Genomic DNA, 23,323 nt, shown 5'->3' on the forward strand with positions numbered 1-23,323 from the left:
TAAAAGTTTTGACATGTCGCTTTTTAAATTAAAATTTGAGTCCAGCCCACGGAATCTGACCCGCCGGTGGACACGAGGACTTACTCTTCAACATAAAAACATGATTTATACAACACATCTTTCTTGCCCTCTTTAGACAAAACCAGCGCTGTGCACTTCTGGGGCAGCAGTTGTGCTATCCCATACTCCATGTTGTGCTGTGGGTTATTGGCCACAGCCATGGAGCAGCGCTGTCGCTGCCGGCCTCTTCTCTGCTCCTGCTCTTCCCTTGTTCCTGTGGAAGGACAATGTTCAGCTCCATGAGCTTTATCTCAAGTATGGCATGATTGTAAATGGCAGCTGAAGCTGGACCAGCGGCTCACTCCCAGATCACAACATCTCTTTATTTACAGCAGATGGGGAGCTGTCTGACTTTACCATTATACTTATGTCATTGGCTGCACTGAACAGAACCCGCCTGGTGGTCCTTGCTGTGCAGGGTTTTGGACTTTGGATAGTGCTGAGTTTCTGAGTCTTCAGAAATAGTGAAGTGGATCTTCATGTTGAGACCCCCTTACACTTCTGTAGAAGGGGCTGTGGTGTCCTGTCATGCCGTAGATGGTAGAGCCCTTTCATTAAGTCCAGTTGCAAACTATTGCTGAGCCATTAATAGTAGATCTGCAGAGGACTGCCCCTCAGGATCAGCTGTTTTCTGAGCCACTGTACAGCTCACTGCAGTGGGCAGACTTGATATTACAAGAAAGGTTCCTATTGAAGTGAATGGGTGTAATGCCAAGTATGGCCACTGCAGCGGGAACAGAGCTCTTTGCCTCCTGCTGAAATCATCTCAGTGCATGAGTGCATTGGTCCAGCGAACAGCCGATCAGTCGGGGTTAGAGATGAGCGAACGTACTCCGTAAGGGCGATTTCGCTCACCCACAGTACTTGGGTGCGCTGTGGGTGAGCGGGGGGTTGCAGCAGGGAGTGGGGGGGGGGGGGGAGAGGGAGAGAGAGAGGGCTCCCCCCTGTTCCCCGCTGCTACCCCCTCACTCCCCTCTGCAACCCCCCGCCCCACAGCGCACCCGAGTACTTTTCACCCGAGTAGTGAAGTACTCGAAAATCGCGATGCTCGATTGCGAAATCGCCCTTACCGAGTACGTTCGCTCATCTCTAGTCGGGGTACTAGGTGGCAGACAGCTCTTGACCTACTGTTGATGGCATATTCAAATTTTGAGTGAAGGTTTTTGTAAATCTTACTTTACTTGTACTTACTGTATTTCGCATATTTTGAGTGTGAAATATACATTAAATATCTACGCCGCATGCAGAATCCTCAGTAGCAATACGTACAACTCCGTTTCCGTACTGGCCTTAAAGGGGTTGTCCCGCGAAAGCAAGTGGGGTTATACACTTCTGTATGGCCATATTAATGCACTTTGTAATGTACATTGTGCATTAATTATGAGCCATACAGAAGTTATTTACTTACCTGCTCTGTTGCTAGCTTTCCTCGTCTCCATGGTGCCGTCTAATCTTCAGCGTATAATCGCCGGATTAGACGCGCTTGCGCAGTCCGGTCTTCTTCTTTTCTGAATGGGGCCGCTCGTGCCGGAGAGCGGCTCCTCGTAGCTCCGCCCCGTCACGTGCCGATTCAAGCCAATCAGGAGGCTGGAATCGGCAATGGAACGCACAGAAGACCTGCGGTCCACCGAGGGTGAAGATCCTGGCGGCCATCTTCACCAGGTAAGTAAGAAGTCACCGGAGCGCGGGGATTCAGGTAAGCACTATCCGGTTTTCTTTTTTAACCCCTGCATCGGGTTTGTCTCGCGCCGAACGGGGGGGCTATTGAAGAAAAAAAAACCCCGTTTCGGCGCGGGACAACCCCTTTAATTGGTCAGCCTTCCACTGCCGATGACAACAGCACTACCCTCTCACCTCTTCCTCTGCAAGCGGTCACATAAAACTCCCCCAGTCCACCTTCCTCAATAGTAGCAAACAAGGCCTTCATAGCCTCCACTGATGCTTCGTTTGCTAGCAGGAAGTTACTTCTAAGGCCTCATGTCCACGGGGACAGATCCGCAGCTTTTCTCCCGCAGCGTGATCCGCGCCCCATAGGGATGCATTGGACACCCGTAGGTATTTAAATACCGGCGGATGTCATTTTCCCTTGAGGCGCGGATTGCGTGTGCGGGAAAACACCCGCAGCATGCTCCATTTTAGTGCCGGCCTCCCTCTATTGAAGCCTATGGAAGCCGTCCGGTCCCGCGGTACACCCGCAGCTGAATTCCTGCTCTCCGGCGCAGAAGAGCAAGAGTTAAAAAAAAAAAAAGAAGGGAGGAGTGTATGGCGCATGCGCGCGGCACGCTGTCGGCGTGCCGAGCACATCTGTCGGGCCGAAGAAGGAAGATCCGGCTGCGACGGAGGGCAGATCCGCAGCGTCCGGACAGGTAAGTAATTCTTCTTTTAAGGCCTCATGTCCGCGGGAAAGGAGGGACCCGCTGCGGGATTCTGCATGAAGAAGCCGCGGCGGGCCTGATTTTCCCCGTGGACATGAGGCCTAAGACTATTGCTGGTTGTGTTATGTAGTTGGTACTTTTCAGTGCTGTCATTATGACATTCAGTGTGTGCTGCCTTTGCCCTGCAGGAGCACCACGCATTTGGCGCTGAACGCATAAAGGCTAGGGAGCAAGGTGACATTTTTTTTTAGTTGCTCTAGGGATCAGGTTTTGTCCAGACCTGTCCTAATAAATCATTCAGTATTTTCTTTCAAAATATGTTTATTGATTTTTCTTATACAAAATATAAACCGTACAGATAGTCGAATAAACAATGGATGAAACTCGCCAATCGGAGTAGCGGACTAATGATCTGTCTCAGTTCAAGTCTTATGGCATATCGCAATAGTGTACCAATCTATGGGGAGGTTATGGTGGATATTAGGTATATAGTATTGGCACTTCTCATCCTAGGGTGAGAACCTTAAACATTAGCCCTGCTACGTTCAAGGGAACTAGGTATAGTGGTATAGTTTCAAGTAGCGAGGTATCTTAATCAATCGCAAGAGATGCAACCCACGGGCCCCCCCACAATCCTTGTGGTCTTGTAGTGACCCTGTTTATGTTCGCCTATGCGATCTCACCGAGAGTCTGAGGGTTTAACCCTGTACCCAGTCGGTCGGAGAGGTAAGCTATGGGTCACTTTCGTGTATGTGTGTGGGGGTCCGCCCGCCGCATATCCCGCATATCCGTATCGACCTATAAAAACAGTTATAAGGTAGAACAAAAGAGATAGATGAGGGAGTGGGGGATGTTAGGGAAAGGGGGGGGGGGGGGATTGATATTGGCCTCCATCTCGGTCCTGCGCCCAATATTTTGGGTCTTGAAATTTGTTATAGGACCCCGGCACCAATCCGAGGGGTGGGGCTCACTATGAGTTCTTATATTGAGCCATTGGTAAGCCACCTGTCAAAGGCATCAGAGCTTTTATAATCTAGCCACACTGTCCAGGTGTTAGAGAAGCTGTCTGCCTCCCGGTCTCCTTCCGTATCTGTACTCCTGAGCTCCTCCATGTACCTGATGTGTTCTAGTGCCTCGGTCCACATGGCCCTGGTCAGCTCGCCCCTCCGCTTCCAGTGTAGGGGGATAATGTGGCGCATGGCCATTATGAAGTGTCTTAAGAGCCCTTTTTTTACATGGGAGATGGAGCTCGGAAACATAGACAAAAGGGCCACCTCCGGGGTAAGGGCCAGGTGTGTCCTACATACCGCTTCATACAGTCTGGCGACGTCATTCCATAGTGGAGCAATTAGTGGGCAGTTCCACCAGATATGGTACATGTCTCCCAACCCCGAGCCGCACCTCCAGCACTCACCAGGAAATGATGGGAAGATTCTATGTATCTTATCAGGGGTCTTGTACCATTGCGTCAATATTTTATAACTTAGTTCCTGTGCCTTGCTCGAGATGGACATTTTATGTGTGAGGGTATAGGACTTAGTCCATAACTCTTCGGGGAAGCCTCTTCCGAGCACCTCCTCCCAACTCGGCCGTGTCTCCCCCTTCTCGGAATCGATCAACAACCCGTACAGCAGAGAGACCACATGGGGGGGGGGGGAGCTTTGAGGCTACACATAATCTTTCAAGGGGTGTTAGCTCCTTGTTTGGTAGGTCAGGGGCCTTCAGTGATCTGAGGCAGTCCCTCACTTGAAAATATTGCAACCACGCACCAGGTTTAGTTTCCTGGCCAGCTGCGAGATCTGTTAAATCGCGCATCCATCATTCAGTATTTTATTGAAAGCGAGATAATGACACCCCCAAGCAAACCCTATATGAACGCACCCTTGCCTGGTAAAAAGCAGAAAATGAACCCCGTCTCTAGGGCTTCATGGACAGGACTATATTTGGAAACCTTAATGTACAAGTGCACACCTACAGAGATCCATGTTGTCTACAAGAGCTCACATTTTAGCAGAGGCTTTTCTCGTCAATAACGTGAGAAAAAAAACAAAAAAAAGTTTAGTGCCATGTTACCCAATAGAGCAAAGTGTGAGAAACCCAGAGCAGAGGTAACACATTGGCGTGGTGGTGACCCCCTAACATTAATTTAAAGACTATGAACTTTCACATTCCTTGTCACTGGACTAATTATTTACTGTTATGCTCATCCCTCCCTGGTATTTATCGAAGTGCTATTAATCCCAACATGTCTGTGCCCTTTTACCCTGTCTCTGGTATTTAAGTGCAAATTAAATTCACCGTGTCTGTGCCCTCCCATGTGTATATATTAATATAAATACGTCTTTAGATTTGTTTCATTAAGCCTGAGGAAGGACCTTGAGAGGTTTGAAAGCTCGCTGTAACATCATGTACTTTTGTTAGCCATTAAAAGGTATGCTATCTACAAGATTACTTGGTTTCTAAGAACAATCACAATGTGAGAAGAACTGTAGTGTGCTCAAATATATTGCTATACTACAGAGCTGATCTTGAAAACACTGCGATTAGAGGAGAATACTGTCTGACAGCTGCAGAGAGGCACGGGATGGCACTTCTGAATAATTGCAAAAGCAAACAATGGAGACCTAAAGTACTTGTTGATGCTTCTGTTATTCTTCTATTGTGTTTTCTTTTTATTGCTAAGTAATAAGTTGAAGAAAATGGGGGGGAAAAAGTATTAAAACTTTTTGCTCAGCACTGTGTGTATAGACATGGAGCTCTGGAGCCCGTCTGTATAAATACATTGCCTCTATCAAACGTGTTGTGTTTGCACCGTTCTCCGCGCTTGTACAATCTTCTGCATGTCCGTATGGCATTAATTTCAGGAACAAGGCATTGGGCCGCCATCAGATGCGGTCATGTAAGTTCGGCGCTACAGAACATGGAAAGTCCTGTTGACAGGCGGCTTGCCAAATGCTAATCGGAAATTAGAAACTGACACTGAGCAGATAAACATCCATCTGCTTTGATGCTTTCCCCATTCCTCCTGCAAATGTTTCTTTTGATATTCAAATGTGATAGACATCTATCGGCTGAGCGTGGCCGGTCCCCGCAGACTCGATGTAGTATTTTTAGCGTGTTTGCATTCTAAAAGAGCCAAGGCTTGGGTTATCTTCATTGCTAATCATCGCCATCCGTTCTGTTTACATAGGCAGAGATCTGTGTTATTTCCAGAAATGGTTTGTTATATATTTATATGAAGTGCAGAGATTTAATGGATAATTGTTCTTTTTGCAGCTTCCAAAGTACTTGGCTCAGCAGTGGGCGAAAGCCTCAGGAAGGGGCGAAGTTGGAAAGCTGCGAATCGTCAAGTAAGCTGATTACTCTTATGGTGACGTCAAGCGTTGAACCTAAATAAGTCAGTGGAGGGGTTTGGCTTGACTATCGTTTTTTCCACATTCTGGTAGGAAGGCCAGAGTCACACGGGTGTATTTGCATGTGCAAAATGTGCTTGCACAAAACGCAGTGAATAGTATCCCACCGATGTCGATGAGTTTGTTCACAGGCACGTATTTTGTGTGTGCAACTCCATCGCGCCAAAAAATATGAAGCATGTCCTATTTTCCTGTGCATTTGCGCAGGGAAATAAAACGTATGAAATGAATTAAGCTAATTAGTCATTTCACTGTATGGGACTGTGTATGCGGTTTTTGGGTTTTTTTGCATGCGCAAGAAGTACAGCAAAAACTGCAGTGGCGCATGCAGAAAAGCAACCTCGGATGCACAAAAACACTGGGCAAATGCTTGCACAAATGCGCGTACGCTTGTTTGAATCCTTAGGCCACTCTCACACGCCCTTTTTACCACAATTACCGCAGAGTTTTGAAGCAGTAATCGCGGTAGAGCACTCCCATAGATTTCAATAGAGTCTCGCAGCCATGCGCTTTCTTTTTCTTTAAATATTTAACCCTTTCCAATCCACTGTCTGACCTCTGAAGACATTATGATTTAAGGCTGTGCAGCTCCGATGTTGAAAGACATCCGTCGGGGTTCTCTTACTGTATATTGCCAGCCTCTGTGCTGTCGGAGCCTATCCAATGTGTCACCTCATGCAGTACTGGCTTTAGCCAGCATATAGCGCTGTTGTATAACAGCAGAAAAAGAGTAAGCCCCCTAGGAAAACCAGGATGCAAATTGGATAGAAAAGGGTTAATTCCGTTTGTTCCATTTTTGAAAACAGAAATCAGAGGAATGGAAGTCTCTAGCGCTAGTGGAAACAAGCCCTAAGTTCACCAAACGGCATCTAATAGAGCTTTTCCTTTTAAGCCGTCTATATAGTAGGTGGAAGATTTCTTATGCCTGACATAGCATTGTGGCCAAAGCTCCTCTAAACCCCTTCCCTCTGCAGCCAGTTTGGGCCTTCCAGTTTTAGAAATTTGACATTGTTACTTTCCTTCAGTAGGTTTGGAATGCTTTTATGTATCCAGATGATTCTGAGACACATTGTAATTTGTTAGTGGTCAATTTTGGTCTATTATGTTTTGTTTATTTAAAAAAAAAAATCCAACATTTACAGAAATTTTTTAAAAAATGTGCATTTTAAAAAAAAAACTTTTGAATGTTTCTGCTTGTAGGACAGATACTTGTACCACACAAAATAGTTACTAACCGTTAATAATTTTACCATATGTCACCTTATGTTGGCATTATGTTGTAAGTCTTGTATTAGCAGAATTTGTATTTTTTTTAAGGGACCGATCTAGTTGTGAAGTGACTTTGTGGAATCTGTATTCTGCCATAAGCCAATCCATTAAAAAAAAACAAAAAAAAACTGCATCCCTCTTCTTTTCAAAACAGCATTTATGAAGTTTGTTAACTCTTGAGGTGTTTCATAGGTTTCCCCCCAAAAAACACACATATGGCCCCTAATTTTCCATTTTTATGAGGGGCAATTGAAGACTAAGCACCCCACACTTTGGTCCCCAACTTCTCCTGTGTATGGTAATGTCTTACATGTGGATATAAACTACTGTTTGGGCACAAGCGAGGGTTTAGAAGGGAAGGAACACTGTTTGACTTTTGGAGCACAGATTTGGCTGGAATAAGTCTTAGACCCTGCGTTGCGTTTACAAGCCCCTGGGGTACCCTGAAAAGTAGACCACCCAAAAGTGAATTTTTTGGGGGGGAAGCTAGACCTATCAAAGAATTCATCAAGGGGTGTAAGGATGTATTTTGACACCACAGATGTTTAGTGGTAATTGTTAACATTGTTCCGTGAAAATTTAAAATACATTTTTTTCTCTAAAGCACACAGGTTTAGCCCCCCTTTTTATAACTTCTTACAAGCGGCCATGTGAGAAGAAGTACCGCAGAATTAGCCAGTCTTCCTGAGTATGAAAATGTTTCATATGTGGACATAAACTGCAGACATGCCAGGGTTTAGTAAATGGTCTAACGCTGCAGCGGTTGTCATGTATAAAAATCAGTGATCGGGAAAAGCAGCGTTGCTTCACAAAATGTTAGTTTTTAATATATTAGATTAACATTTTGATTTTTTTTCCTACTTCCAGTGACAATTATATCTTGTAATTCTAAAGTTATTTTTTTGTCTTTTTTTGCAGAAACCAAGGAAAGACTGAGGTGAGCTTCCTATTCATATAACTCATGAGCTGCGCGTATTATACGTTTAATAAGACTAAAAGGGACATGGAAATCGGATGAATGCTGATGGGTTCTGCAAAGTTCGCCAACAATCTATATGGGCAATGAATGGGTGTCCTGAAGTAGAAACAAGTATTTAGTGTTGAATTTTAAGGTGTCCTAGCTTGTTACCGGGGTTCATAAAAAAAAAAATGGTTGACCACCAGCTGTTGGGGCCGTTCGTTTTTCTTTTTTTTATGTCCCTCAATTCCATCCCAGTTTTACACCTGAATCCCTGAAAAACAGGATTCAGATAGAACCATAGGCTTCTACTGCTCAAGTGGAGACCAATAAGATCTCCTTTTGAACAGCTTTCTGTTTGTTTCTGGCACTTGTGCCACAGAGAATACTATGACCGACCTGATGGTGGATTGCACAGTTTTTCTCATAAGAAATTGTAGGATGCGTTTTGTCGCGCGTTTCCAGATGTTAGAGCTACACATGTGTCAAGGGGACCCATGGGTGTGACATCCCCTTTAATACATAAGTTTTTTTGACTTGTTTTTTCTTTAATCCTTTGCTACTTTCCTTATCCGCTTGTCTGTTGTGTTTCTCCATTTTGTTTGCATATTTAATTTTTTTTTAGTTTTCCTGCTGATCCAAATTGCAGCTTTAAATACATATTTAAATAGCACTGATTAAAGCAGCCTTCGGTGCGTGCTGAACACCGCTATTTTCTTATTACAGGTATCCTTTACTCTAAATGAAGAGCTTGCTAGTATACAGGATATTGGAGGAAAGCCTGCCTCAAGTTTTGTTACTGCACCCAGGGAACATCCTTTTCAATTACAGAATGTGGGAGGACAGACCCTAACCGTGTTCACTGAGAGCTTGTCGGGTAAGAGGGCATAGAAGATTTGCTTTTCTACAAAGTCTCTTGACTGCACTACAGCACTAAGAGTGGATTACATTTTCTGTCTTTATTTAGGTGACCGAGACGCTCGGGGATTTTACAAGGAGTTATGATTTGTGTATAGCTCCAATGTTTTAAGTCTACATTTCCTTTGTTTTTGTCACATACTAAATATTATTTACAGAACATGAATATTTACTTGCATAATTCTTTTGTGCGGTCTTTCCTTCCCACTGTGGAGTTCTCTGCAATATAAATAGAATTAAAACTGATCACAATGATTAAAACTGATTACCATATTTTTCGCTCTGTAAGACGCACTTTTTTTCACTTTAAAGTGGGGGACGGAAACTCAGTGCATCTTATAAAACAAATGTGCTAAAATCGGACCCAGCCAGCAGCTGAAAAGGTTCACAGATCCCTCCCTCATAGCTACTGGTCGTTTGCATACAAAGCATGCACAACAGCTAACTGCTGGAGGCGGTGGGGGGGGGGGGGTGAGGCTGCTGCTCCCACCCCCACCCCCTCATCAATCAGCTGTAGGTATGTAGATGGCTCTCACATCTGCTGCCTACAAAATTTGTTCAAATGAGCGGAAGTGAATGATAATTGTTCCCCACTATTCGTTCACTTGTCGTTTATCGCTAAGTTTCAGCCTGCATAAAAATAGTTGTTAGTTTGTTCGCTTGTCATTGGGTTGAGACGGCATTTATTCAGTTGTTCAATCTTTTAAACCACTTGAGGGGAGCAGTGATTGTTTAGCTAAACACAATAACTCATGCAGCAGTAGACAATGGCTTTTTCTTCGCACTAATTAATAACCTGGTGCTGAGAGATTCTTTGTATAAACACACGCTCAAACTATTAATTTAACATGTAAACTCTCAACATTTGAAAGCAAAAAAAGTCGTTGAGCTGTTTGAATCGACAATTGTTGCGTGTAAATGGGCCTTAATACTGAGACACAATGTGCAATTACCATAAACTTGCTAAACTTAAAGTATCTTTGTAGGGTTCAATTGGCGCCTAAATTATCTTTGGACACAGCGAATGCAGGTGACAGTCATCCCGTGTACATTCGGCCACTAACAGGGCACTGAGCAATACATTGCTCACTTGTCGGGCGCTTGGTTTTAAGCAGAGTTAAAACCAAACAACTGTCAGCCCGTGTAAATAAAAGCCGCTCAATCTTAAAGCGACTCTTGTGTATTGTGTGTGAAGACGGGTGGGCCATAATGATTCCTGGCCGCTCCACCTTCATGCATTTGAATGACTGTTGCTCTTCTGCAAAGGACAGGAGCGATTGTTGCTGGTGCGGCTGTCGGGCAGTGTAAAGCACCTTGTTTATAGCTCTCATCAGGTTGGCCTCCTTGCGCATGCTCACCCTTGTAGCCAGCCGGGGACAACACGCTTGCACGTTGTTTCTCTGCGGCTATTAAGAGCAGAAACAACGCATGACTGGATAAGGATGGGGTCAAAACAGGCAAACTATCTGCTGCATAGAAAAACGTAAGAATACATGTATTACCTGCTGACTTTGTTTTGGGACAAGTTAACCCCTGAACCACCATTGAGGTTTTAATCCAACTCCTTTTAAGGGATCTGATGCGTCACTTCGGTACAACTTTTCTACCCACTGTAAGCTCATTTCTTTTTGTAAAGGTCTCTGACCTCAGACTGCACCGCTGGTACGGCAATGCTTTTTCTCTAATTATATAAATTTGTCTGCGAATGTTTTCCAATGCAATAATGTTCCCTTTTATCTTCCCTGCATGGTCAGGTGAGTAATAGCTGAAAACGGTCATTGGTAATGTCCAAATATAGAATAAAGTGAATTGTTAATCTGAATTCTGAAGTTCACAGCATGCTTCATTCACACCAGCAAACTAAATGTAACATTTAGCGTTGACTGTATCCGTGAAAAGTGGATCTGCTTCTGCATTAGCTGTGCTGTTCAGATGGTATCTAATGGTCTCTATTAACTTTTCAGTTACAGTTTAGCTACTTATGCTGCTCTTAGACCAGAAAATAGATTGGGGAGAATTCTGTGAAATGTTTCTCCGTATTATGTGGTGGGGTGTGTAGCGCAGGAAGTCTGAGGTGCAGCTTCAGCCAATAGCAGAGTGATGTAATAAAGGGCGCCGTTCCCTCTAAGCTGTACGATCTGGAAGGGAAAGGGCTAAATGTACTACAGATATCTGACCAATTTCTGTTCCACCCAACCTAATAAAATATTTGTGGGTGTAGCCGGTCAACTTAGACTAACTACTTCATCTGTAGGACTAGTAATTATTAGGAAATTATAATACCAGTGTTTCTGGTGGTGCAATGTGACACACAGCTTTGCTAAATGGTACATCCATTACGATCCCCACAAATTACACACACAGCTTTACTACATCCATCCTGATTTCCACACATTACACACACAGCTCTGCTACATGCATGCTGACCCTGCACATTACACAAACAGCTCTACTAGATGCCACACACAATTCTACCACATCCATCTTGATTCCCACACATTACACACACAGCACTGCTACATGGTACATCCATTATAATCCCCACAAATCACATACACAGCTTTACTACATCCAACCTGACCCCAGACATTACACACACAGCTCTGCTACATCCTGATTTCCACACATCACCAGACTCCTGGATACTGTGATGAGCCCCTGGTCATGTGATTCCTGACTCCACCCACACAGTTGATAACATGACGGTGACATCATCACAGATCCTGGAAGTAGATGCTGTGTCGGCTTATCCAGTATTCAGTACTTTCTACCAAACTGCACAATAGCTTCTCCCATAACAGTGAGATCACTGCAAATTCTTCAGCCCACCGGATCTCTGAGGTGATGGTGGGTTACACTTAGTTGTATTCTCATTTTGTTATTTTTGTCCTTCCCTTTTCAAGTTCCCTAACTGTGGTGGTGTTCTTTTGGTCAGGCTCTGTGTTTTATATATGTGGTAGGATCTTTGACCTCACCGGGGTCGGAGCACCAGAAGCACTCACATACTCATTGACAAGTGATCGTTAGTAGTTTGATTGGTTGGATTGGTTAAAAACCTATATAAGCCAAATATAGGAACAAAACGTGATGTGAACCGTACCATGAAGCAGATCTGTCAGCTTGACGGGGTATTACAGGCTTTTACAACTGATGACCTGTCATCAGGATAAGTCATCAGTAGTTTATCAACTAGGATCCGCCTTGTGGCTTTTACAATAGATCATAATTTCCGTCCCCTTTTAAAGCCACATTGTTTCAAGGGGCTGTTTTTAAACCTCATTCGATGTCTTAGGAATGATCTTATTTAACGCCCATCTGTGCTTTTTGTTACACTTCTTTTTGCTTTTTGCAGTTTGATTTACTGTTTTTATATTTCATGTGAAAAAAACAAACTGTATAAAAGCACAGCCTTGTTCAATTTAATGCTAATGCTGTATAATTAGCCGTTAATCAGTGTACTGTACTTATACAGCAAGCATAACCTCCGCTCAAGTAAAGAACACTCTGTTATGCTCTCATAATTTGATCTGGCTTTTATTTTAGCGATGCTGGGAAAGCACATATTTTCCATTCAGTACGATCATTTTGTTTATTCCGCTTTAAAAGAACATCAAACTGAAGAGTAAATATAAGCAAAACACCAAGTTAGCTGCCCACATTGTTTGTCAATCTGCAGAGTTTTCTGCATGCTGCTGAGAAAAATGAGTCTGGTAAGAAATCTTCATAGAACACAAGGTTATATAGGGGCTGTCCGAGAGCTCAGAGACATACAATGGGGATAATCAAGGCAAACGCATAAAGCCCGCAGGTGTTACTGGTAATGGCAGTAAAGAACTGTTAACCTTGTGCAATAAGTACCGATCAACACGGGTCAATCGCCACTCACGTCATTTTATTTTACACCGTGAATTCGCCTATGTGGAAGAACAATTAGCTGACTCATTCGTCAGCTGATTGTTGGCTTTTTTTATGCGACCTGATTGTTGTGCCCAATAATCGGACTGTGTAAAAGGGCTTTAAGGCTTTTTTCACACTATATTCTGCCATCCAGCGTCTGTGCCATCTCAACCTTCTGCCTTCTATGCAGAAAACTGCATAGAGATGGAACCATAAGGTTCAGTAGGAGGTCGACTCTGTTCTATCCAGTTCAAAACACTGACAGGTGGAAACTATATGGAACGGAGACCAAAGAAGTCTCTGTCTATGTGTAGTTTACAATGTAGAAGAGGTGAAACCAACGCTGAATAGTAGAATGAAGGAAGTCTAAGTCTGACTATGACCGACCGGGCCAGCGATTGGTGGGTCACTGCTCTGTATAAACCGGTGGAGCAGCGGCGGGTTTGGGAGGTGAGTAATGTGTGTTGTGTATAAAAAATAAATCGGTAAATAGCTGAAAGTTGGGACATAGGCCTCATGCCCACGGCCAACAGGGTTGGATTCCGACTGTGAGATTGAAGCAGCGGGATGCGACCCAGCCCCAGCATTGACCTTCCGCTTACCTGTCCAGCGTCTTCTCTGTCCGCTTTGCGAAGTGCAAGCTGGTGCACAGCCGCGCATGCACAGAGCAGAGCCGGCGCATCAGCGATGATGATTGTGTGCGAGCCTCTGCGAGGCCCGCACAGAAATAGGACATGCCGCGATTTTAATACCGCGTGAAAAGGTCAAATTGCAGCTGTCGGCATAGGATTGCAATCCTATGGCAGCGCTCAACAGCAAAAATACTGCTTGCAATCTCCATTCATGGGCATTGGGCCTTAGGAACTTCGTAGAACGGAGAGAGAAAACGCCGGACAGGTAAGCGGGAGGTCAATGCCGGGGCACGAGTCACAATCCGCTGCATGAATCTCGCAGTCAGAATCCGACCTGGCCGCGGGCATGAAGCCTTAACAATCGTTATCCTACTACAGACAGGGCAGGCGGGGAGCTTCCTGTTGCTGTTAGTTGCTCTGCAGACACACAGGAGGGAGACACACAGAAAAGAATTTTCTATGTATTGCTGCTTTTTTGCTATTGTGTTTGGGTTATTTTTGTGCATGTTGTATGAGCTATAGAAAAGCCATGGATATTAGGAGTGACGTCAGATTTTCAACTATATGATCTATTCTAATTCATAAGATTTTATTTCAGCTTAGAATGGATATTGGAATAAAGGCTTGTAATATTAGAAATTGAAAAAAAGTGAAAAATCTGGTGGGTTTCCCAAGCATCAGACTTGGGGGTTACCATCCGAAAAATGTGTGTCTCAGTATGAAGAAATTGCTAGTAATATAGTGTTCGCCATTTAAGTTAATAAGCGTTACGAAGGCATTCATTTCAGGCACATTGCACATATGGAGTCCTTTAATGAAACCTGAGAGCACAATCTACTTGGTACCAGGATCAATAGTGGTCCATTTGGGAAAAATTTGATCGCTGTAGCCTCGGCGGAAGATTTCTCCTTTTAAGGTGATCCTATACAAGAGCGAATGGTGGCCACATGAAATTGTCCAAATTGGCCATGTTGGGCAAGCCATTGAAAAATTAACGCAGACTATTGTTCAGGGTGGCAAATGGCAGACTATAGTGTGCCAAATACGTGGCTCATCCTGTTGGAAAGTTTTGACCAGCTGTGGCCAGGTGTATTGCGTGATACCGTCCTACAACACTTTTTATTTTAAGTAGATGGCGCATGACCTATATCGTTTGCATGGGTGGGGCAGGCTATTAAACAGACTCATTCTCTGTAGAATTATACTGGTCTAGTGTACTCACAGATGCTTTGTGCAGCAGTAGATGGATTGGGTAATGGTTACCAGAAATAAAAGTACATTTTATTCTTTTTTTTTTATATATGCTCCTTCATTGTATTGTTTTACAGCAGAATGTCAGTTGCTTCCATAATGCACTGAAATACTGTTCTCTTATCCCATGGAAATGAAAGAAACAAATCCCACACATGACGGTGTATTGACGTACACGTGTGCAGTTTTATATTTACATTTAGCTAGTAATAAGCCCCATCCTAAAACTGGCTTGATTCAGTAATTACCGATCAGGCTCATTTTATTGCAAGCGTTCACCTTTTTTGCATGTGAAATTTGTCAATTAAAGTTCTTGTTACTACTATTTTATGAAAATTACTGGTTTTAAACCCGCTTCTTTCTTCCTCCGCTTATTACATCATGAAAAGGAAATGTTAAATAGCTTTTAGGCTGTAGGGTGGTTGTCTGTAAGAGCGAGAGTGAAAGCTCTGAACGGAGCATTGATTGCCAGAGTGCTTATTTCCATCTACCCATGCTGGGCCATTTTTGGTTGTGGTTAGGGCAGAAATCAAAGCGACTGTACTGGTTGTGGATGTGCAACATTTGTTATGTACTAAAATCTCTGATATTTACTTTAACTATTCACTTCAGTAAAGCAGGAAAAAAATGACCTTTACTCTCTGTAATTGTTTGTGTGCAGTGTTATAACTTTATTACTATACAGCACGTAATATTGATTTTTTTTCTTTTTGCTTGCTTTGTATGTTTTATGACTTTTTTTTCCCTTCTGTTTTTCGAATGTTTTATATACTTTGTGATCTTCTAGGTCCATCTGATGAAAAGCTTGAGAACAGGACAACTGGTAAGTGTCTTATTTCTTCATTTCTATTACCGTAGCGCTGTATGTCGGATAGTAGGCTAATGGCCCTTATAGATGGGCTGATAACACTGGTCAACAGGTCAAAAAAAATTCAGTATCTGGTTTGGGAGCGGGTTGATTCAGCTAATTTTGGGGTGCTGAATTCAGTGGAAGAATCATATTCTATCTGTCACGTCACATTTCTGAGATACATAGCACAATTACATAGACAATAATACAGTATTGCCAAATAGTGTCTGGTTTAAAATACAAAAAAATAACACTCAGAACTCAATTTTGTTTTTCTGGTAATGTATTTGTGAATAAAAAACTCAAAAATACCGATATGCTGAGGTAAGAATGAAGAGAAGTGCTTCATGCAGATTACAACAAACACTAAACAGCAGTACAGATAGGTTCATGTCGGTAACCTTCCTGCTCAACTACATTGTTCTGCCATTTTTAGAACTTCATCCACTGTGTATTACATTCAAATAAAGAGTTTAGGTCAGTCACTGATTTAATTTTAATATAAATAATTCACCAGAAAATGAGCACAAACACAAAAAACTTTTTTAAAAAATCTAAATTGCCTAAAAACCTTGCGTGATACATCATTTCAAAAGGTAAATTTAGATTCTCCACCTAAAAATCCATACGAATTGATATATCGCACACCAGATGCTGTTGAGCAGTGTTATCATTCAGGTTCTCTTCGCTCCCGCAGGAATCTGCACGGTAAACGTCCCATGGGAACACATGCAGCAATTGAATGAGTCGGTCCCTTTTGAACGACTGTCTGCTTACTGTGAATGGAGGCGGGCGGAGGGAGAACGCTCCCTGTCCCGCTCTGCCTCCATGCCGGTAGTGCTGTGAGCGATGCCAGCGATACTGGCTCCTGGGTAACAGCAGCCTGAGATGTGCAGAGCACTGCAGATTAATAGAAAGATGACTTTATTACGACTTCCTCAGATTACACTTTTGATTAGCATGAAATAGCCTGAAGAAAACCTGATGACCATCTCAAATCCATTACTGTCCAATCCATTAGTGTCACTTTGCTTGGAGTCGGGTTCTTGACGACAAAATTATGTGTATAAATTCAGATTTTGACCCAGCTGCTAAAAAATTAATTTGTGTAGGGATTTCACGTTAATCGTTTGAAAAGTTATTGTCCAAAGGATTCTGCCAAAGATATAAGCTCCGGTAACAACATTTGTAATGCTCTTTTCTCACAAAAGGCTCAAAGCACAAGGCAGGAGTAAGCTGGTCAATCTGTTCTAATGTCTTATGTAGAGAACGAGTGGTGTTTGCACTCAAATGCCAACCTGAACAGGTGCGGTTTGAGTCTTGTTTCAGTTGTGTCCATGGATGATATCTCCAATTCCGGTAAGGAGGTGCATGACAGAAGGCTCCAAACGTTTTATGGTGGATGCTGGGTATGGACTGTTTATTCATGCCCACTGATCTAAAAGGACCACAAGGTGTGTGAGGCTTCAGTAGTTTGTTCAAGTAGCTGGGCCCTAAGTTGTCTGTGACTTTAAGGGGGTTGTCTCATTGTAAACTACTGAGTGCCTATCCCTAGGATAGGTCATCGGTAATAGATTGGCATGGGCCTTTCATCAGGGACCCTTCTGTTCAGCCGTTTCAAGGGCTGATGTGGTCATGTGCTGAGCAGATTTCGGTAAGAAGCAAACGCCTCCTTTTTCACTGCAGTCCCCTAACATGATATTGCAAGCATTGAAATGAAAGGGATCTTGGCTTGTAATACCAAGGCATGCCACTACATTGTGAATAGAGCCGCCTGCTTTCCTGCAGACACTATCTCTTTGCACCAGCACACTGGCCCACCAGCTGATTGGCGGGGGTCCCTGATAATGGGCCCCTGCCTAACTGCTATTGGTGACCTATCTTAGGGATAGGCCATCAATATAATAAAACTAGACAACCCCTTTAAAGCAAATTTTAAAGGTAGTTCTCCATTTTATGCAAAGCCAGTGCTGTGAGCTAAGTATTGGTGTTATGGGAGTGTATTGAGCTTGTTTCATTATTAACCCCTTAAGGACATGGCCTATTTTGGCGTTGAGGACCAAACGATATTTTGAGGATTTTCATCTCCATTTTTCAAAAACCATAACTTTTGTTGTTTTTCCGTTGACACGGCTGTATAAGGGGTAGTTTTTTCCATTGCGAGCTGTAGTTTTTATTGGTGCCACTTTTGGATCTATAGACTATGTTGTAAAACGTTCATTAAATTTTTTTATGATAGCGAGAGAAAACATCAATTCTGCCATAGATTTACATTTTTTTTACAGCGTTAATCATGCAGCATAAATGACACAATAGATTTTTTTCTGCAGGTCGCTACGGTTACAATGATACCAAAATTATATATATATTTTTAGGTTTTTCCACTTTTCCGCACTAGAAACCCTTTTTTTAAATTATTTTTTTCTAAATCGCTGCATTCAAAGTCCTGTAACTTTTTTTTATTTTCCCATGGACGGAGCTCTGTGAGGGCTTATTTTTTTGCGAGACAAGCTGTAGTTTTTATGGGTACCATTTTGGGGTACATATGGCTTTTTTGATCACTTATTGCGTTTTTTTGGGAGTCAAAATGAAAAAAATAACCATTTTATCTCTGTTTTGTAGGGGTATTTTGTACGCTTTTTGCCTTGCAGGATAAAAAGGATGTTCAATTTATTGTACGCATCGTTACGGATACAGTGATACCAAATATGTGGGATTTTAATTGAATCATTTTTTTTAATGTCAATATGAGTAAAAGCACAAAAAAGGGTGCTTTTTTTTGTTTTTTTTAAACATTATTTTGAAAGCTTTTTTTTCTTTTCTTTCCACACTTTTTATGCACCACAGCACCTATGACCGCTATGATAAAGCATTGCCGGACTTCTGCCCTGAAATGCCTTATTGCTTGTATTAGCGATCATAGGCATTGGCAGTACAGGACGCCAGTAGGTGGTGTACTGTTGCCATGGCAACCAGTTGGGCTCTCTGCGATTACATCCTGACAGCTGGATGACATCACAGAGGGAGCGTTCTCCCTCTGTAAACCCTTTACATGCTGCGATCTACATGGATGGCAGCAGGACAGGGGTTAACAGCAGTGGGGCGCTGTCCAGATGCACCTCCGTTGTTGCAGCAGGAGGACGGCTATCGGTGACAGCCGGCTCCCGCTGTCGGATATAAGCCCTCCCCCGAAAATAAGCCTTAGCTACACTGGGTAAAAAGCAAAACTGCAATGCTCCCTTGGCCTACGGCGTCCTGGTGCATTGCGCTGCAGCTGGTTGCTGTGTCTTCTGCGCTAACAGCATTCTCTTCCTGGTAATGGGGCTTTGAATACCCCGCCTCCAGCAAGCGAGTGCTCTGATTGGCTGAACCAGCGGCACTTGTGATCCAATCAGAGCTGGCGCTGATGAACCAATCACAGCTCTTCAGTGGGGCAAAAATTAATATAAGACTCTTGTTTTCGGGGAAACACTGTAGCTACAGCATTTTGAACTAACTATGGGCAGTCTATTGCTTTTGTCTGCAAGGTCCACATAGGGCATTAAAATAGTCCAGCCGTGAGTTTGTGAAGACATGTACTAGTGTTCCTTAGAGATGAGCGAGCACACTCGGATAAGTCAGTTACTCGAGCATCCTTGTCCGAGTGTGCACACGGGGGTGGGGGGTGGGCAGCGGTGAGTAGTATGGGGGGGGGGGGAGGGAGATCTCTCTCACTCTCTTCCCCGCTATTCCTGTAGGTGGATTGCAAATAGTACGGTAGGGGAAAAATAGGAAAATCTACACTGCACCTTGTTTGAGCTCCACTAATTCTGTTTTCAAGCATCAGCTGGTGAAAACTTGGGCTGCTTTTTGAAAAATTCTTCAAAACCCAGTAGTCTTTAAGGCTTAGTATTAGATATCACAGTCAACTGGGCCAAAAGCTGCTGGAAGATCTAAGAGTATTAGGATGGTGCGTTCTCCCTTTTGCCATAAGCAGATCATGTAGTACTTGTGTGGCTGTTGATTCACTGCCAAGTCGTCATTTTTTCTTTTTTTTTCTTTCCTTTTGTAGCAATCTTTGTTGGCAGATCCATTTACATATCTATGATAGTTCTGAGACCCTTACATGATCTCTTCTGTCAGTCTACTCCCACAATCTCAAACCCATCCATTCTTGTCTCCAACCATAACAAAGGTTCCTCGTTACTGCTTCTACCGATCTGGCCCACCATAGGAGAAACTTGCCAGCTTGTTACTAATGAACAACATGTTTACGGTAGAGCCAGCAGTAAAGGATTAACGGCTTGTAATCAATTAGCAGACTGGCATCGTATGTTTGTACCCAACTTTGTCAGATGTTCTAACTATATTGGGCTAAATTACAGTTTTGGGAAGCAATACCTAAAAGGAAGTTACTTTTAAAACCCTTCAATGCCAAGCATGTTTGTGCCTTAGGCTGCCTGTCCACAGGCGATGATCCACAGGTGATAATTTGCCCACAGATCACCCTATGCAAAGCTTTTTCATAGCGTTGCTATGGAAAGCGCAGCGTCTGTGTCCACGAGTGGGGAATCGTAGCGATTCTCCGCTCACAGGATTTAAATCGTGGCATGCTGCAATTGCCGATATTTCTCCACAGTGTGCTTATCAGATAGGCTCACCTCGGAGACCAGTCAGAGCTCCCCCCTTCCCCGCGGCGGAATATCTTTTAGCGCTTCTGCAGGAAAATGAATGACTATGCATGCATAAAACTGAACAATGAGCCATTCAGTGTAAACAGCAGTTGTTCAGTTTTGAACAACTGTCTGCTTACTGTGAATGGAGGCTGGTGGGGGGAGAAAGCTTCCCGGTCCGTTTCGCCTGCAAGTTGGCAGCACTCTGAGTAATGCCAGCGATACTTCTGTATAACAGCACTAGAGCGAACCTCACTGGGATGAGTTGCCTGGCATCGTTTGTCCCACAGCTTATCCTGTGTAAACTGGGCATAACGTCAGATTGACTTGGCGATACATTGTGGACCGGCTGTATCCACGAGCAGGTCATTGCCTCTAAAACCCTGCAAACATACCGGGGGAAGTGGTGCAGGATGCCGGCGGTAGCGTCGTGAAAGTTTTCTTGGTGATCGAGATTCGTTTCTGAATCGAAACGCGTCCTTTGTCCTGGACTTAATGTGAAACACTTCACGGAATAGCAGCTATCTTTTGCTTATTTAAATTTATCTCTTTGCAATGCCGATGAGGACTGCACAGCAAGACTGCTCACCGAAAAATCCAGCCTGGGGAGTACAGGTGTGCCAAATGGAGTGAGGTGGTGAGCTCCCCATTTTTTCTTTATTATTTATGCTGGCCAGAAAATACCAGCCACTCCTGTCAGTGTTGTGCAGAGCAATTTAGCACAGCGCCGTCGCAGGGGGCCAACCATAGCTCTCAGTCTGGTGCTCGGCACCAACAGCAGCTCCTGCAGTGCTGCGGCGGGGGGACAACCAGAGCTGTCAGTCCGCTGCTCAGCACCAACAGCAGCTCCTGTCAGTCCTCTGCAGAGCCGCCCAGCACAGCGCCGCAGCGGGGTGGGCCAAGCAGACCTCTCAATCCGGGGCTCGGCATAGCCGAACAGCACAGCGCTGAAGCTCCCACAACCACAGCTGTTGGTGCGTTTTCGGCAGAGCTGCACATAGCAAAATGCCAGTGGGTTTCAGCTGTCAACCATCGCCGGAGCGTGGGGCGTTACAAGCCTTTTTTTTCATGGATTCTTGATAACTTCACATTTTGAAGCTTTTTTTTTTTTTTTTCTCCTGCACAAGAAGTTACTGGAGTGAGTCCACAGGGAATGATTCCCTTTTAGAAATAACTTCTGACTTGGTGATTTGGTTTTTGTTGGGCTTAACAGCTCTGATTCAAAAGGTGATGTATCTGGCATAAACATTTTTGATGACTTCAGAACAAATTTAAGGATTAGAAAATGTATGCATTTTAAAGAAAAACTGTAAAACTGTACTTGGGAACATTTTATATATATATAAATTTTTTTTTTATATATACAACATCTTGCAATACTATTATTGGTATGTTTCAGAGGATGTGGTGGTGAGGGTTCCTTCCTACACATTTGGTGGAATTGCCCAAGGCTTCGTAGATTCTGGGTACAGGTATATACTGTAATATTCTCCATTACAAACCTATCACTACAAAAATCAGCATGGGAGGCTATACTGGGCAAACGAATCCCTAACATCGCCAAACACACACACTATTGGATAGCCTATTGCTTCCTAGCTGCACGGATCACAGTCGCTCGCTCCTGGAGAAAAGCCTCAGTTAGTATTGACTTTGTGAAAACTAAATTATCTTGGATCATGGTTAATGAGTAGTTGGCATCGGGAAGCGTTGTACGAAAAAACTTGCATAGTCTGCGAATAATGGTACCAGGACGACCATCTATGGAACCCAACAGCCAGAGCTAAGAGCTTTGACCCTTCCAGTCTAGTTTACCTTCAAGCATTTGATTTCCCCCCCCCCCCTTCCCAACAGGTTTATGATGAGCATGGTTCCAGCCAGGTTAATAGAATAAATTCATTTTTATTTTTCAGGTTTCCAATCTTCTTGTCTTCCCCCACTCGTTACTCTCATTTATGGTTCTCTAATGTTTATACTGATTTATCTGATTAGGAGTTGCAGTAATTGAAGAAGTGAAAATTGTCACATTACTTTTATTTTACCTTGTATGTTTATTAGAAGTTACATCTGGTAATGTAACTCCTGATTAGAATTGAGCGAACGTACTCTGTCGAGCTTGATGCTCGTTTGAGTATTAGCGTACTCGATGGTGCTCGTTACTCGAATGAGCATCAAGCTGTTTGACCCCGCCCCAGTGTTTTGCTCCTCCCTGCTGTGACGTGCCCGTTTGGGCCCCTCCCTGCCGCAGCGTGCGTCAAGTGGCAAATTTTTTGTCTGGCAATTTTTTGTCTCTGGGAGAGAGCGAGAGAGCGACAGAGAAAAAAAAAAAGCTCGGCACCCGGCGTCCCACATACAAAAATGCTTGAGTCTCCCATTGTAGTCAATGGGGTTCGGTACTCCAGTAGAGCTCTTGAATTTTACGAAAAGCTCGACTCGAATAACGCGGAACCGAGCATTTGGGTGCTCGCTCATCTCTAGTCCTGATTTATCTGTTCAATCTACTTTCTGCTGGACTCGACACATGACTGTAATGCTCTTGATTGATATGTTTTGAACATCATAAAACCAATAAATATTAATGGGTTGTACAGTGAAAACATATTTCTCAAATGTTTGGTAAAGACGCCTTTGATTGGCAAGCAGTCACATGCTTAAATGGTATGTCATCAGCTGCTGAAAGTACATGGGGACCAGAGCGACTGAGGCATTAAAGCAGTTTAACTACTTAAAGGGGTTGTCCCGCGGCAGCAAGTGGGTCTATACACTTCTGTATGGCCATATTAATGCACTTTGTAATGTACATTGTGCATTAATTATGAGCCATACAGAAGTTATAAAAAGTTTTTTACTTGCCTGCTCCGTTGCTAGCGTCCTCGTTTCCATGGAGCCGACTAATTTTCGCCGTCTAATGGCCAAATTAGCCGCACTTGCGCAGTCCGGGTCTTCTTCTTTTTTCAATGGGGCTGCTCGTGCTGGATGCCGTCTCCGTGTAGCTCCGCCCCATCACGTGCCGATTCCAGCCAATCAGGAGGCTGGAATCGGCAATGG

At 43.6% G+C, this 23,323-nt stretch overlaps 1 protein-coding gene across 1 annotated transcript in view; it reads left to right on the forward strand.

The window, feature by feature from the left end:
- Positions 1 to 23,323, forward strand: part of GTF2F2 (general transcription factor IIF subunit 2) — a 164,101-nt gene that overhangs the window by 7,247 nt on the left and 133,531 nt on the right. The window contains exons 2-5 of the mRNA XM_066581927.1: positions 5,712 to 5,785; positions 8,036 to 8,054; positions 8,802 to 8,952; positions 15,561 to 15,596. Of these exons, the coding sequence (XP_066438024.1) occupies positions 5,712 to 5,785; positions 8,036 to 8,054; positions 8,802 to 8,952; positions 15,561 to 15,596 (280 nt within the window). The remainder of the gene's footprint in view (positions 1 to 5,711; positions 5,786 to 8,035; positions 8,055 to 8,801; positions 8,953 to 15,560; positions 15,597 to 23,323) is intronic.

This window comes from Eleutherodactylus coqui, chromosome 1, assembly GCF_035609145.1.
Source record: "Eleutherodactylus coqui strain aEleCoq1 chromosome 1, aEleCoq1.hap1, whole genome shotgun sequence".
NCBI classification, from domain to species: domain Eukaryota; kingdom Metazoa; phylum Chordata; class Amphibia; order Anura; family Eleutherodactylidae; genus Eleutherodactylus; species Eleutherodactylus coqui.